The sequence below is a fragment of the Leptonotus elevatus genome, chromosome 6 (assembly GCF_054856555.1).
Source record: "Leptonotus elevatus isolate MCC_2025b chromosome 6, RoL_Lele_1.0, whole genome shotgun sequence".
NCBI lineage: Eukaryota > Metazoa > Chordata > Actinopteri > Syngnathiformes > Syngnathidae > Leptonotus > Leptonotus elevatus.
Window position 1 is genome coordinate 12,857,255 of NC_141244.1, and position 15,534 is coordinate 12,872,788.

General features: G+C 38.8%; 1 protein-coding gene across 2 annotated transcripts in view; it reads left to right on the top strand.

Annotated features, from left to right (window-relative positions):
- Positions 1–13,307, top strand: part of LOC147172062 (F-actin-uncapping protein LRRC16A-like) — a 52,068-nt gene extending 38,761 nt beyond the window's left edge. Inside the window, exons 21-39 of one of the 2 annotated variants that reach the window (XM_086078039.1) lie at positions 46–218; positions 290–358; positions 1,983–2,076; positions 2,277–2,375; positions 2,532–2,660; positions 2,770–2,901; positions 3,185–3,360; positions 3,450–3,537; positions 3,654–3,794; positions 4,079–4,096; positions 6,089–6,155; positions 6,828–7,051; positions 7,125–7,234; positions 7,307–7,555; positions 7,881–8,091; positions 8,503–8,539; positions 8,884–9,078; positions 9,165–9,311; positions 11,322–13,307. In XM_086078039.1, coding sequence (XP_085934165.1) covers positions 46–218; positions 290–358; positions 1,983–2,076; positions 2,277–2,375; positions 2,532–2,660; positions 2,770–2,901; positions 3,185–3,360; positions 3,450–3,537; positions 3,654–3,794; positions 4,079–4,096; positions 6,089–6,155; positions 6,828–7,051; positions 7,125–7,234; positions 7,307–7,555; positions 7,881–8,091; positions 8,503–8,539; positions 8,884–9,078; positions 9,165–9,311; positions 11,322–11,497 — 2,535 coding nt within the window. In that variant the 3' untranslated portion in view covers positions 11,498–13,307. The remainder of the gene's footprint in view (positions 1–45; positions 219–289; positions 359–1,982; positions 2,077–2,276; positions 2,376–2,531; positions 2,661–2,769; positions 2,902–3,184; positions 3,361–3,449; positions 3,538–3,653; positions 3,795–4,078; positions 4,097–6,088; positions 6,156–6,827; positions 7,052–7,124; positions 7,235–7,306; positions 7,556–7,880; positions 8,092–8,502; positions 8,540–8,883; positions 9,079–9,164; positions 9,312–11,321) is intronic. The other variant, XM_086078038.1, reaches the window with a different exon arrangement.
- Positions 13,308–15,534: the final 2,227 nt, after the last annotated feature.

A 15,534-nucleotide genomic window follows, 5' to 3' on the forward strand; every position in this document is an offset into this window, starting at 1 on the left:
CATTTGATGGTAAATGCAAATTGAAAGCTTTCCTTTCCTCTCCAGCCCCTCACCTCTTTGTCTCTGGCCGACTCGCGACTGAAGAGCGATCTGACCATTGTTCTGAATGCGCTCGGTAGCAACACGTCACTCAACAGACTCGACATTAGCGGCAACGCGATGGGCGACATGGGTGCCAAGATGCTGGCAAAGGCATTGCAGATTAACTCTAAACTCAGGTGACTACCACAGAATAGTAAATATGCCGATATTTGGCCATTTGTGTAACACTTTGCACTTGTGTTTACAGGACGGTGATCTGGGACAAAAACAATACTGGTCCTCAGGGTCTACAGGATGTAGCAACAGCTCTGGAGAAGTATGTATTAATAGGCAGCCATTTTCTTTTAAATATGCTAAGCAGAATATGTCTTGGTAGCGATGGAATTCTTCAGGGTTTACATTTTTTGAGTGAATTCATCTGGGACGCATTCCTCTACTTCTTTTGCCGTCATCAGCCTTTTTCTCTCCTTATCACAGACTTCTGAAGATATATCTCCCGAGCTTCTATCATGCTATTTCATTTTTGAAATAACAGTTTTCATTTTTCCCTCTTCTCCGTGTGCATAAAGTGTCATAAAAAAAAGCATTTGCTTGACATTACATTGGTCTCAAATATTCTCCTGTCGTACCCTTTTTTTTTTTTGTCATAAAACCGATTCATAATGCTTGACATTACATTTGTCTCAAATATTCCAAAATATTTAGTATACACTACTAAGTAGGCATTTCAAAAGTAATTAAATTAATAAACACCCTGCCTGCGATAAAATGTATAAATATTATATATTTTATTAAATGATATGAATAAAAGTTTAACTGTTAGACTCTCAGACTTGACACTACTTTGATTAAATCCCGTGTGCAGATTGTCACACTTGACACTATAATTAAATCCTGTGGGAAGATTGTCATGCTTGACACAACTTTGATTCAAACCTGTGGGAAGACGTGTCATGAATAATTAAACTTAAGTCACACTTGTTTTTTTTTTGTTTTTTTTTAAGTAAGCCCATTTAGATGATTTTAACCCTTCTTTTTGCAAGGTAGATGGGCTATACAATGCACACCTTGTGTGTTTTTTTGTGCCCAAATTTAAATTGATTTAGGATTTTCTTAATACACAGGATCAAAATTACAAACACTGGCACAAATATATATTTACATACTAATGTTAAATGTCGCAAGTGTCACCTGTACCAGATGCTTTCTGTAGCTAATCCATAAGCTTCTGGATGGATATTTGACCACTTTTCTTGGTAGACTTGATTTAAATGGCTTGTTTTTCTGCAGAGGTGGGCAGAAATATTCATTAATAGATGCATTGCAATATTCCTCCAAAACACACAAAAAATAGCTACCAAAGCAAGCAGCATTCGTGAAAAGTGATTTAAAGTCACTTTTTTTTTTTTTATTGAGGCTTTTAAAAGGCCAAAATTACTACAACATCCTTGGCCTTCGCACAGTAACTGTATTAGCATGGAGAAGGTTTTCCCCAAAACAACCGGCCTTTACAAAGAGATATTGTTGTCTACAAAAGACAAGTCACTGTTTTTTGTTTTTTGTTTTTTGTTTTGTTTTGTAAGCTTTTTACATTTTATGTGTTTAAAAAATAAAATTGCCGGTATGTCGAATTTAGGTCCCTTTTGTCATTTCCAGAGGCAGATGAAACTGTTATTTCCCATAAAATGTATTTACAACTTGATTTGATATGTTTCCATATATTTGCGTATTGAAATGCAAAAGAAAATCCCTTAAAATGTTCTGCGGGATACATTGTGGTTCTGTGTAACTCTATAATTGAAGCCTTCCCAGAATATGTCTGACTTGTGTAGAGTAATTTAACTGTCTTGTTTCCTTCTACGCTCGTGTACTTGATATGTGTGTCCAATTTCTCCTCTCTCTGTCATTTCAATTTTGTCTACTGGCTGTGTGCCCAATAGGAACTTCGCTATCCGTTTCATGCCCATCCCTATCATTGATGCCTCTCAGGCTCTGAAAGCCAGTCCGGAGAAGACAGAAGACGCCTTGCTCAAGGTATCGTAAAACAAGCTCCATTAGTGCCATCAGTCACAATCTGTCTTGTGTATATTTTCATGAGGAGTGATGTTGACACAAACTGGAAAACGAGAAGCAGTGTAATCATGGGGATACTGGATTTCAATAAACGGGGAAACATTGTTAAATACAGCATCACGAACGTTATATGTGTCATTGGGTTTCTGTTTCCCCCTCAGATTGAAAACTACTTATATAGAAACCATGAAACCAGGAAATATCAACAAGAGCAGGCCTATCGCCTTCAACAGGGCATCGTAACCACGACGACACAGCAGGTTTGTAAACGCAAGGATCACTTACTACCTCATATTTTATCTATTTGTTCTAATTGTATATAATTGCAACAGCGTGATTTTACAGCTTAAACCGTACCCATCGTTTAATACAGACTTATTTATTTGGTCTTAAAGCTGCTACTTTCTGTTGTCTAGATGATGGACAGGATTTGCGTGAAGGTGCAGGACCACCTGAACTCTTTGAGGAATTCTGAGACCGACGCCATCCTTGAAGATGTCAGGTCTGCTGAAAGCCTCATCAAAGATGCAAGGAACTCAAAAACGGTGAGAAACGAGTTGGAGCAGTTTTTCCTTTTCGGTTGTATTCTACAAATAACCAAAGAGTTGTTCTTGTTTTATGTATAATTGTTCCCTCTTTTGCATTTCTTTCCAGCTCCTACCTAACCTCTACCACCTGGGCTCTGCCTCTCGAGAGGAGGTGCACCGTGCTTCGGTAGGCCCCATTCAGGAGAAATTGGAGTCTATGGCAGGCGAGGTGACCTTCGTCATGGATCAACAGTTGCAGGTATATGTGATGACACATTAATTGCATGTTACGCCCAGGCAACATACATGTCGTGTAATGCAATTGAAGTACTAGTTGGCACATTCATAGAAGAAAGCCATGACAGTGGCGCCACCTACAGACAATATTAAAAACTATATTTTAAAAAAGAGAAATATTTTGTGTAATAAAAAAAAAACTTGATTTAGCTGTTGCATTTAAATCTCTTTGTAGCTAATCATCTCTACATGCATATCACTTAGAGTTTGTTGGGAGTTAATCATTTTCAAATTCAATCTTCTAGAGCCTGTTGGAGTCCATGATGGACACAGCAGAGTCTCTGTGTCCTCATGTGATGAAAAGGAGTAATCTGCGCTCAGACCTCGTGAAGGCCAGCTCAACCAAGATGGTCATCCCCAAGAGTTTTGTCACCAAAACTCTTCTGGATCAGTCTGGTATTGACATCATCAATAAGATCAGGCAAGTGCCTTTTTTTGTGAGCAATGTAATGTTGAGATACAAGATAAGGTCAGACATTTATTTATTTATTTATTTATTTATTTCATCAGTGAGGTGAAACTGAGTCTTGCCTCCTTCCTGTCCGATCGTATCGTTGATGAGATCTTAGAGGCGCTTTCCACTTCACAACACACTTTGGTGCGTAAATCAATCACAGTTGTGACCGCTTGTAACTTCATAATAGATCATCACCCTTTTTTTTTCTTTTTTTTTTTCTTTTTTTTTCTTCTGCTTTCATCCCTGCCCTCTCTCAGGCAGACCATCTCGTGCAGAGAGGGCGCCCCTTGGTGCAGCAAGAGTCGGTAGACATGGACGTTCCCGAGGAGAGGATTCCTAAACGGGCATCCAATGAGATCCTGGAGGGCGAGCGACTGGATGAATTGGAGTCGTGCATGGTAAGGGTAAAGGCTCAATTCAGTTATATTGTGTTTTTCTTCTTTTGTCGTCGTTCATGTGATTGAATGAAAGGAGAGCTATAAGTTGCAGTCATCATCAGGTTTCTTGTCCCTTCTTCGCATCCTCTGTCATCTCTTTTGCCTTTCTCCTGTTTTTAAATCCTGTTCTGTAAGATCATTGCCATCTTGGCAACAATTTCCCCTCGATTTGCCTTTTTAGGCTTTATTGTCTTTTTCTTCAATTTCCTCTATTCGTCCTATTCTTGCACCTTTGCTCCATGGAGACACTGTGCTGCACCAGTGTAAGTAATTGTGATCGGTCATTGTCTTCCCCCACTGAACCTGCCTGCTCAATGGCCGTCTGTAAAAAAAGATTTGTAGTGTAAAAAGTGTTTATGCTTGTCATTAACCTCATTTAAAGCAGGGGTCTCAAACTTGCCGCCCGAGGGCCATTTGCCACAGGATGATATTTTGCGGCCCCCTACTTCACATCAAAATTTAATATTACTGTGGCTCCCACTTTTTTTGTGTATGTTTTGAGTATTTTCATTTTTTAATCACTTATGGGCACCAAGTGGAAGGAATTTTATCCTGTCACCCAGTCACGTCTTTGTCAAAAATCTGATGTGAAGAGAAAGGTTGATGAGGAGAACAGCTAATTTCAAGAAAAACAGGAAAGGAGACATAATATTTTTGTTGCACACAGGGTAAAGGAAAGTCGTGGTGCTCAAGAAATACGGCATCCATTACTCCATTACTAGACATAGTGAGGACCGGGGCACCGATCCTGTTCACATTCTGAAGAACCGATAATGTTCTTAACTGTTATTAATAAAGTTTGAGAAAACTGGATTCGTTGCACTCTTTTGGAATACTCAAAAGCCCCCTTTTTTTGTGGAATATTTGCTGCGACCCAGACACTTATCTCCAGGAGCCCTCACAGAAGTTGAGTTTGAGACCCCTGATCTACAGTGTGCCGTGTTAAGTTAGATCACAAGCTAGAAGAATTCATTTGTATACCACTCAAATACTATGTTGGTCCATTAGTATTTTAAGAGTGCATCCATCTGCCACAATAAAACGCATCAGTTTATATGTGAAGTGATGGAACTGGTTTACTTTTGGGGTCCGACTCCAGGGCAAACCTGCTTGTGAGCAATAAAATGAAATGACGACAAAAAATAACATTCACGAAACCAATATTAGGCTACTGTCATATTGGTGTTGCTTTAACGGAAGTCTGAATAAGTCAGCATCAGAATGATGTGTTTTTTTATTGCATTATCAGCGAAAGGTACATGAACTAAAAAATAAATAAATACAAATAGACTTTGAAAAAAAGAGGAAAATAAACAATGTGCAGTAGACCTCAGTTCTTAAGTGAAGTTTTAAGTCATAACGGCTTATATACAGTATACATATGTGCAACACATGTACTACAAGAAATAAAATTGGACATCGAGTTGTTTATTCAACCAGGTTTCAGATTTCTTGATTATAAAATGATGTGTCCCAAAACGTTGGTCTCTCCTCGAAGTTTTTAGCTCAAGACCCAAATTAGAAATCTGGTTTCTAATCAGGACACAGACAGACTACACCAAGTCGCTCACACAATTTGTTTGGCACAAAGTTTGTCCTTCCTCACAGCCATTCCATTTGTCCAGACGTCGGACCGGCGCTGGACAAGCTCAGTGGTTAGGTGTTTGGGTGTATTAGGTTTGTACCGGCTGTTTAACGGGCAGCAGGGTGTACCACTACACTACAAGTAACAGTCCATAATCATGTGTACTTCAAATCACTTAATCTACTTTTAAGAAAAAATGAACTCTTAACAGTTGATGACACATAAATTCGCCCACGACCTATTTTGGACCCCAAGTTTGGGAGTACAGCAGAATGCGAGTTAAAAGTGCTAGAATAATCATCTAATCGCCTTAGAAGGATTTTTATTTTTATTTATTTATTTATTTTATTATTGTTTTTTTTATGATTTTTTATTTTATTTTTTTTATTATTATTTTTTTTTTTACACTGGGAAAATGCATGCGATACACCAATATATGTGTGCTTATGGACATGTGTATGCAATATATTCGTAAAATGCCTGGTTTATTTTTTTGTTTTAGTACTTGGTGTTTGGAATGGATTCCTTAATGCTATATTTGGTTTGTAATAGTAATCACAAGTTCCACAGTTGAATCACAGTTACCATAAGAATATAGGGGAAAACCATTGTTTGGTGTTTAAAAATTAATAACATGAATGACAAAACATGATGTGTATGTGCTTCTCAGATGACTCCAAAGACAAAGAGGAAAAGCATCCATAGTAGAATGCTGAGACCTGTGTCTCGTGCCTTTGGTAAGATGCACTCAATAGTGTGTTTAAATTCAACCTCTTTTGTGGGAATAATAAATTGTGTTGAAAAATATACCTTATATTTAAGTCATTCACTCCCAGTCATTTTCACTGAAGCAAACCTCTTCACTCCCGGCTGTTTTACTGGATTTGGACTGATTTTGCAAGGCCCACAGAATATTGTGTTCTATTGCTATAAAAACATGGAACATACCAAAAGAAAGATTAGAGTCTCTTCTTTCATCAGGAAAAAAAAGTATGTTTCTATCTGTTTCCGATTTGCAGCAATTAGCTAAATTTAATCATTATTCGCAAATCTGTTTAAAACAATGTAGGAAAGAGCTTGCTGCAACATGGCCCTGGTTGATCTCTTGTACTCTGCTGCCTCCTGCTGGCCGTTTTTGTAATAACTACCATTGCTTCAAGCATTCTATTCAGTTCAGAGGCTGCATCAAAGCCTTGTATGTGCGCTAGCATAAAAACGTATACATACGTCTTTGGGAGCATGGTAATATTTGGAATAAAATATATTTATATGTTTTTGGAAGCAAATGAGTTTAAAAAAAAAAAGAAGAAGAAGAAAATTACACCACTGCACTACAATCACAATAATATAAATGTTGTATGTATATGTTGCATTTTACCGACACATGCTTTCCCCAACACCATCAATAGAGATGGAGTTTGACCTGGACAAAGCACTGGAGGACGTACCAGTGCATGTGGAGGACACGCCTCCATCACAAACTCCTCCAGTTTCCTCTCAACCCTTGTTGAAAGCGGAGCAGCGCCTGCCGGGAGGGATGTTGGAGCTTCCGTCTGAGGAGGAGAAGAAGCTTCAGCACTTCACGAAACTTAGACCCCGTAGAAACAAGAAAACACAATCCAGCAAAATACCAGTGAGTGTCATTTAAAGACAGTTAATAGGTGTTGTTGTGATGACATGATGTTTAGTTGTTGTTGTTTTCAAAGCAAATGAGCAGTGCCCCACCTCATGATGGTGAACAGAACGGCCTCATGGGAAGAGTGGATGAGGGTGTGGATGAATTCTTCTCCAAAAAAGTCACCAAGATGGATTCAAAGTAAGATATATTGACATTCTTCTTGCATACATTTTGGCTTTCTGCATAAATGTTGGTATGTTCTCTCCTCAGACGTTTCATGAAAAGTTCGGAATCTCACGATGGAGAGAAGAAGAAGAGCAAAGGAGGCTTCCTCAACCTCATCAAACGCTCTTCCAAATCGGATAAATCAGACAAGTTGGAAAAAATCGAGAAAAATCAGGTGACGCCTTCATCATCGGCTACATCTTCGAACTCTTTAGTGTCAGTTTCCAGCATCGCTGAGGAACCCTCCTCTCCAAAATCCACAGTCAAGAGTCCAACACCCGAGCCAAAGTCCAGGTACCATTGAACTCATTGTTATATGTAGTGAACGCTCGTGCCTGTGATGTGAAAGGAAGAAAAAACACAGAACTACATTTTGTGCACATGTCTCAGATGTATTTGTATTTTTTTTTTAAATGTGTTTGCAAAGTGTTGATAAGGACTCATTTCACATCATAAGTTAACCATTATCATTTGAGTTGACCATATGGACTGGAACCCACTTAATGTGTTGAACAACTCTTCTGACGAAATTGAAGAATACCTGATACGATGCATTGTGGTCATCTCCAACCATGCGTTTTTCATTTTTGCAATCTGTTCAATCTTGTTCATCCTGCAGAGATTCGTCCACTCGTTCACAGCCTGCAGACTACAGCAGCGGTTCGGAACGCTCGGAGGAGCTCAGGACGCCCGACTCCATAGACGAGCCTTGGGAGGGCTCGGACGGCCGAGGGAGTCCCCAAGGAGGACGGAGGTACCCTGGCATGCAGATGATGGGCGGGGGGCTCCTGGCGGAAATGAAGGCCAAGCAGGAGAGGAGAGCACATAAAGTAAGATTCAAACAGAACACAAAAAGGGGCTGGGGGGGGGGGGGGGGAGGGGGGTTGTCTGTTGTTGTTTCGAGGTTACGAATGATCACATCACATCAAGAAGTGAAGTGTGCGGCTACACAGGGCGGCATTTCTGTCATGGGCATCATGACATGTAAGTCCTTGCTGTTTGTATGGGGAATTTGCACCCTCTTGAGTCGATAAGAGATGGTTGGGTACGTGGGGGTCAAAGGTGGCCGTTAAAGCTAGGACCACCACGGCCGTCACATGACACGATGGCACGCTCAGTGTTACTAACTGTTTTTCCTTTGATTTCTTCATATGTATTGCACAAATTCTAATTCAAGGGAAGAAGAAAAAAACCCCATTGTTAGAAAAATTGTTTAATATTCAAAATGTTGTGTTTTCCAGTCCTCCAGCCCTGACAGACCCGACAGCAATGCCACAGGTGATTAAACGTGCTTAATCCTTATTCTACTAGTAGATTGGTGTACTCAAACAATTGCAGGATGTTTGGAAAGTCACTTTGCACTTTTATAAAAAAAAAAGGTGTAGATTCCGTATGTATGTACCTCCTGTATTGGTTGTTTGAAAGTTCACTCTGCACTTGCTTTTATTAACATATTTGACAATTCTGATGAAGTTAGAGCATTGTGTCAATAAAGGCTGGTAAAAAGTACAGTGCATGCGTTTGTACCTAATAAAGTGGTTGTGACTGCATTACGGGCAAAAAGTGTTTTTGTTTTTAATGTAGGTTTTCATTACCGTAACCATGTTATATTTCCTCTTCAGGTTCTCCAGAGAAGACTGCAGCCCGCGTTGAAACAAAGCCTGATCCCACTCCTCGCCCCCGGGCTCCATCTTCCTCAAGCTCTCCTGGGGGGCCGGTAAGCCCTAAACCGGCAATGCCCCTGGGAACAAAGCCTGCCCTCTCCTCTCGGCCCTCCCTTCCTCAGAAACCACGGACCAGCAGCAGTCGGAGCATAGGTACTGTCGAAGCTTCTCTGCGTCATATCAAATGTAATGGGAGTGTTCTCGTGAAGTACTTTGACCTTATCTTCCACGTTAAATAGACGAGACTTCAGACGCACCCAATGGCGGGGGGCTGTCTCCAAAATTGACAGCTCTCCCATCGCTGAAGAAGGCGACACCAGAGAAAGACAAAGAGGGACACAACAGTCTGCAGCCGGGAGGCTCTGCTACGAAACCCACTCAGGAAGGTGAGTAGCGTCTGTGCGCGGCGGCGCTCACTTTACATGCCATTTGTCTTTTGTGTCTTCTCTAGTCAGGAATCTGTTTTTAATGATGCCGTAAACGATGGAATATGACATGAATAACCAAATAGCGTGCACAGTAGTTGGGCTGAATGATAATAGGACCCTCGAGGTTTGATTGAAATCATTGATGTACAGTGAACATCTAAAAATTGGTTTCATTCAACTAAAATGTCCAAATTGAGTTAAATCTCGTTTTAATGTGTCTAATCTTGGCACATCCACCTGTCAGTTCCGAGGTTGGTGGTGTCAATCAAGACTATGGATTTCCTCCACATACTCCAGTTTTCAACTACAATCCAAAAGAAACATATGTTAGCTTAATTGAAGACGCCAGATTGACCTTAATTGTGAATGGTTGTTTTTATGTGCCATGTGATTGGCTGCCGACCAGTCCAGGGTGCACCCGGCCTCTCGAGCAAAGTCAGCTGGAATAGGCTCCAACACCACCCCCAGCCCTAGTGAGGTTCAGCAGTATAAAGGATGATATGGACACTAGAAACTAGGACCAGTCATTGCCAGGTGATCATGTTTGAGATTATGGCATTTTCACACTGCACTTATTTTTCTTAGTGTGAGCCAGGGCTCATGGACGACTGTGCTTTTGTTTGGAAATGGTTGCTCTGCGGCCTACTAGGTAGCAGTGAGGTAGCTTTTCCTGCTGGTTAGTCCATTACTGTTAGCACTCTGAAATCACTCCGCCAATCGCTGTCCTATTGGATGACGGCCCATCCAATCCATGCGTCGCAAGTTAAAACTATTTTCAACACGAGGCACGGCGCCGTGACGGCACATACAGAATGAACGTGTACATTGACAGCGCACTGAACCCTGCTAAGAGCAGTGTGAAAAGGCCTTTAGGCTGAGATTAACTACACTTTTGTCTGTGAGATTCTTGTATGACCAAATAAACTAGAATTTTACCTTCATGAGGTATAAATATATCTCTAATGAATGAAAAATGCAAATGCTAATATGACGATGATAATGAAGACCTATTGACTCATTCACTGCCATTGACGTCAAAAATTCAATATTAATGCTATTTCTATTCGTTTCACATTTTTTTCTACTTTTTTTTAACAAGAGTATGAAAACCTATATTTTTTTTATTGTATATTTAGAACAGATATGAAATTTGCGATTAATCGTGAGTTAACTATTGAAGTCATGCGATTAATTACAATTAAAAAAATTAATCGTCTGACGCCCCTAATTTTTAAGAAACTTTTCTTTTTAATTAGGGGCATCAGGCGATTAAAATTTTTAATTGTAATTAATCACATGACTTCACTAGTTAACTCACAATTAATTACAAATTTTATATCTGTTCTAAACGTACGATAAAATTTTGTTCTAGGTTTTCATACTCTTGTTAGCAAAAGTGGAAAAAAATGTGAAACAGAAATAGTTCAAATGAATTTTTGACGTCTATAGCCGTCAATGGCAGTGAATGAGTTAAAAATAACAAAACACTCATAAATGGTAGTAAATAGTGTACCTCATAAATGTTTACCCGTTCCTCATCATAATACATGTCAAAAATATCTACCTGTTCCCCTTACTGTGACTATGTTGAGGTTAAGTGGTATAGAAAATGGATGAATGGACGCTCACCATTATGATACCATTCAATACAACTCTAGTAATTATTTCCCGTTTAAAACGATTGCCTATTCCACAAAGTCCTTACCTCTGTAGATCATTACAATATTTATGTATATTGTCTACGAAGAGTATGTGTAATTTTTAGAATTCTGTGTGAATTATAAGTTTTAATGACAATTTAAAGTATTAAAATACAGTTTAATAAAAAAAAAAAAAAACAGGCTTACATTTAAAAAAATGCTTTATTTAGCAGGATTTTGTTGCACCCTCACCAGTCTGTTCATCATCTTCCATGAATGGTTACACTTTTCATGGTCCTCCTCACGATCTCTCTCTGACGTGATTCAGGGAGGAAAGTGTTCGTGTCCGAGCCCAGTCAACGCTCCAGCCATCAGCGCAGCAACTCTGATGACCACGGCGCCTTCAAGGGCAAGGGGCCGTCTCCAAATCCGGACAAGGACAAAACGGGCAGAAAAGTTTCCAATCCCGGGGAGGAAGCCGACAAAGAAATGATTTTAATATGAATTCATCGCATTTAACTCCCAAAAATGAACCCATGTGTTTCCATTTGAAAATGACTGAATGAGGAATCGTGCGCATTCATGTGATGAAGTTGTACGCCAAGAGTACAAATGATGGCATAACTGTTTAACCTGTTCATATGAATCATCACACAAAAGTGGTGTTTTTTCCCAGGATAATGATGTCACCTACTAAACCAAACCTTCACTAAGAGCTTCCTTCTTCCTACAGAAATGTTTATTTATACACGATAGTGTGAGCTGACCAATTAAAACCACTGAAGAGGCATAAACATGCTTTCAGTGCAAAAGCACGCGTGGACTAAACACGGAGAAGAGGCTGTGAAATGATTTCATAATAATCTCGTGCTATTTCTCGCAGTAGCTTGTCTCCCAGGGAGCACACTAAAATAAAATAACAATACCACTTATCACTGTACTGTACTTGAAGTCTAATATAGTGCTAGACCCAATGGCATTTTTCTTACTTGCCAACATTTAAAAAAGAAAAAAAAAATCTTGTGCTATAATCCTTTTCTTTTTCTGAATACATTATGCAACTCGTCTTTTTTACAGGACAATACAGGTTCAAGCTGAGCATCTCAGCGCACACAAATCACACTAACGTAGCTTACCTTAGCTTTTAATCTGCAAAGGCTTCAGCACTGTTAACGGACAAGCATCCACACGCTGTGGATGGAACAAATGATAATCTTGTTACTTGTTGGGGGTCTGTCTTTATGTGTATAGGAGACCAAGTCATGTGACTTAGTTTCATCCCATTTCAAGCTAGTTTTCGTAGCTGTTGTGTTGCATGCCACTTTTTGTCCCGTTGTCCTTCTGACTTTTGAGTTCGAGACATCCATTTGTATCCCTCAGAAACGTCAGGGCTTTTAACCTTAATTGACTTGAATGCAAAATGTAACATTTTGTCCAAAAAGTATCTTGGAATGAAGTGGGAGTGTTTTTTGTTTTGTTTTTTTACCTTGGGGCTTTTGCATTGCTTCTGAATGCTTACCTTGACAGCACAAAACATCTAAACGGGCGACAAATGTTTTTTGTGCACAGCCTGATAACCACTCCTTGCCATTGCATGCGCTGCAAAATGCGCTGAGATCCAGTTTGGATTGTTGCCGCTTTCAGAAAAGTAAGAATGAGCCGACTGGGGTTGAAGCACAAGTTTCGGGTGAGGGGCTAAAAGAACTATTGCATTCTTAACTCCAATCATGCAAATAACAGTTCCTGTTGTAAATAATTTAACCGGCCTGATGCCAATTTAATTTATTTTATTTTTTTCTCAAAAAGATGTTAGGTCACAGGTGCACAAGTTTGCTGCAGCTGTCTGTGATTTTGACAAAACAGCAGTAGACTCCTGTGTGAGTTTTGTGTGAGTGTGAGACTGCATGACGTGCACTGTACTGTACGTACTGTATATATGTCCCTCCAAGCCTACAGGTGTATGTGTTAATACATACACGTAATATGGACACTGTGACTTTTTTTTTTCTTCTCGCACATGAAAACAGTTTGTAACATTCAAAATATTAACGTCTGCAAAATTCTCTCTCACGTGTACATTTTGTTTATAAAGCAAGTTGTCTTTATGTATGCGTTTGGAATGGCCTGTATTAAATCTGAACATTTCTGTCATAATTAAAGAGAAAAAGGATGCAAAAAGTCTCACATAGATACAGAAGACATACTGTATTTACGTCTTGATTTAGTTTGGGGATTATTGTGTTGCTTTCCTACTGTTCTGCTGGTGTCCATGTGAATATTAACGTTGATTAAAATCATTTTGCAGGCTTTGAAATGTGTTGCTTTTTTCACACGTTAGAGGAACTTTCAATGGAACCTTAAAAAAAAATCATAATCACAATTTTTGATTGACTGGTTTTTCCCATGGGAAATAATGTCATTGTGAATTCTTTCCAAGCTCAGAGACTTCATAATCTCAACTGCATAGGCAATGTAAGTACAAAAAAATAAAAATAATAAAATACTAGTACATACTGTAGTCAATGGATACGGATAATCTTTGACAACAGGTCTGTATACGTATGTCCTCTAGTTTAACTCATTCACTGCCATTGACGGCTATAGACGTCAAAAATTAATTTGAACTATTTCTATTAGTTTGACATTTGTTTCCACTTCTGTTAACAAGAGTATGAAAACCTAGAAATTAGTTTTTTGTACATTTAGAACAGATATACATTTTGTGATTAATCGTGAGTTAACTAGTGAAGTCATGCGATTAATAACGATTAAAAAAAAAATGGGGGGACGCCCCTAATTTTTAATAATCTTTTCTTAAAAATTATATATATTTTTTATTTTTTTTTCAAAATATATTTTAAGAAAATATTATATTACAATCTTTAATCGTAATTAATCGCATGACTTCACTAGTTAACTCACGATTCATCACAAATTTTATATCTGTTCTAACACAATAAAAAAAAATCTAGGTTTTCATACTCTTGTTAACAAAAGTGGGAAAAAATGGTAAATAGAAATAGTCCGAATGAATTTTTTACGTCTATAGCCGTCAATGGCAGTGAATGAGTTAATTGTCTTATCAATGAAAACTGTTGTAATGAATGAATTGCATTATAGAACATTTTCTTTGTGTTTGTTTAGTCTGTATGTATGGGTGAAGACATTGACTGATTGCTGGATAAAAATATATATATACGCTATAGGCTATTTACAGTATAAACAGCACACATACAGTAAATAAGTGTTGACTGTCCATTTTCATGCTGACGATTAGCCATTGTGTTAATAGCTATATGCTATTTAGTTATATTCTTCTAGGGATATGTCAGCCTTCGTCATGGCTGGACTGGCTCAATAAATTGGTCCTAAATAGGCTTGCCAGCCCGACCTGATTCCTGACCACCCCTGGCGATCACGTATCTCTGCCACTTAATGTTGATTGGTTCACTTTTCTTGTCTATATTGTAAATGGATTAATGGGCTGCTCTTGGGGTAAAACGGAGGGCAAATAATAATTAAATAGCTTCGCATCGGCCCCAAAAGACGCCAGCCCACCGGGCATCTGCCATGTACGCCAGATGGCCAGTCTAGCCCTGGCCTGCGTACAATTCATAAGTCTTAAGTATGGAGGTAAATATGGTGCAAAACTAACTTGTGCAAAAAATTTGTACCTGTAGAAAAAAGTCTAAATTTGTATCTGTAAAAGTCGTGATTTGTATCTGTAAAAAAAATGTGTGCCTGTAAAAAAAAAATTTGTGTCTGTAAAATAAATTTGTACCTGTAAAAAAAAATGTGGATGTGTAAAACAAATTTGTATCTGTAAAAACAAATTTGTACCTGTAAAAGTCATGATTTGTATCTGTACAAAAAAATGTTTGTACCTGTACAAAAACTATAAATTTGTATCTGTAAAAGTTGTGATTTGTACCTGTAGAAATGACAACTTGTAGTCTAAAAAGTCGCCACTAGGAGTCACAAGTGGGTTTTCTGCTGCTGTTCAGTGACGTGAGTTTTGCCCCATTTGTCGCGCTACAAATGGAGCAAAACTAATTTGTACTTGAAGAGCGCCGTGATTTGTACTCGTAAAGAAGGGGGCGGGCTCTGGTGTAATGAAAGGTTGTTTTGACCAATCAAGTGAGAAGGATTTGAGCGGATTGGAGCGCAACCTCATTGGTTTAGCGAACGACGGTGGCGGGACTCGCGGAAGGATACAAGCAGGACACATTGTACATATTAAGAATACTTCAGTCGACTGAAGTATTCTTAATATGTATGTTGGTTGGCGACGATGTGTCGACGATGTGCTCCATTTGTAGCACGACAAATGGGGCAAAACTCACGTCACTGAACAGCAGCAGAAAACCCACTTGTGACTCCTAGTGGCGACTTTTTAGACTACAAGCTGTCATTTCTACAGGTACAAATCACAACTTTTACAGATACAAATTTATAGTTTTTGTACAGGTGCAAACATTTTTTTGTACAGATACAAATCATGACTTTTACAGGTACACATTTGTTTTTACAGATACAAATTT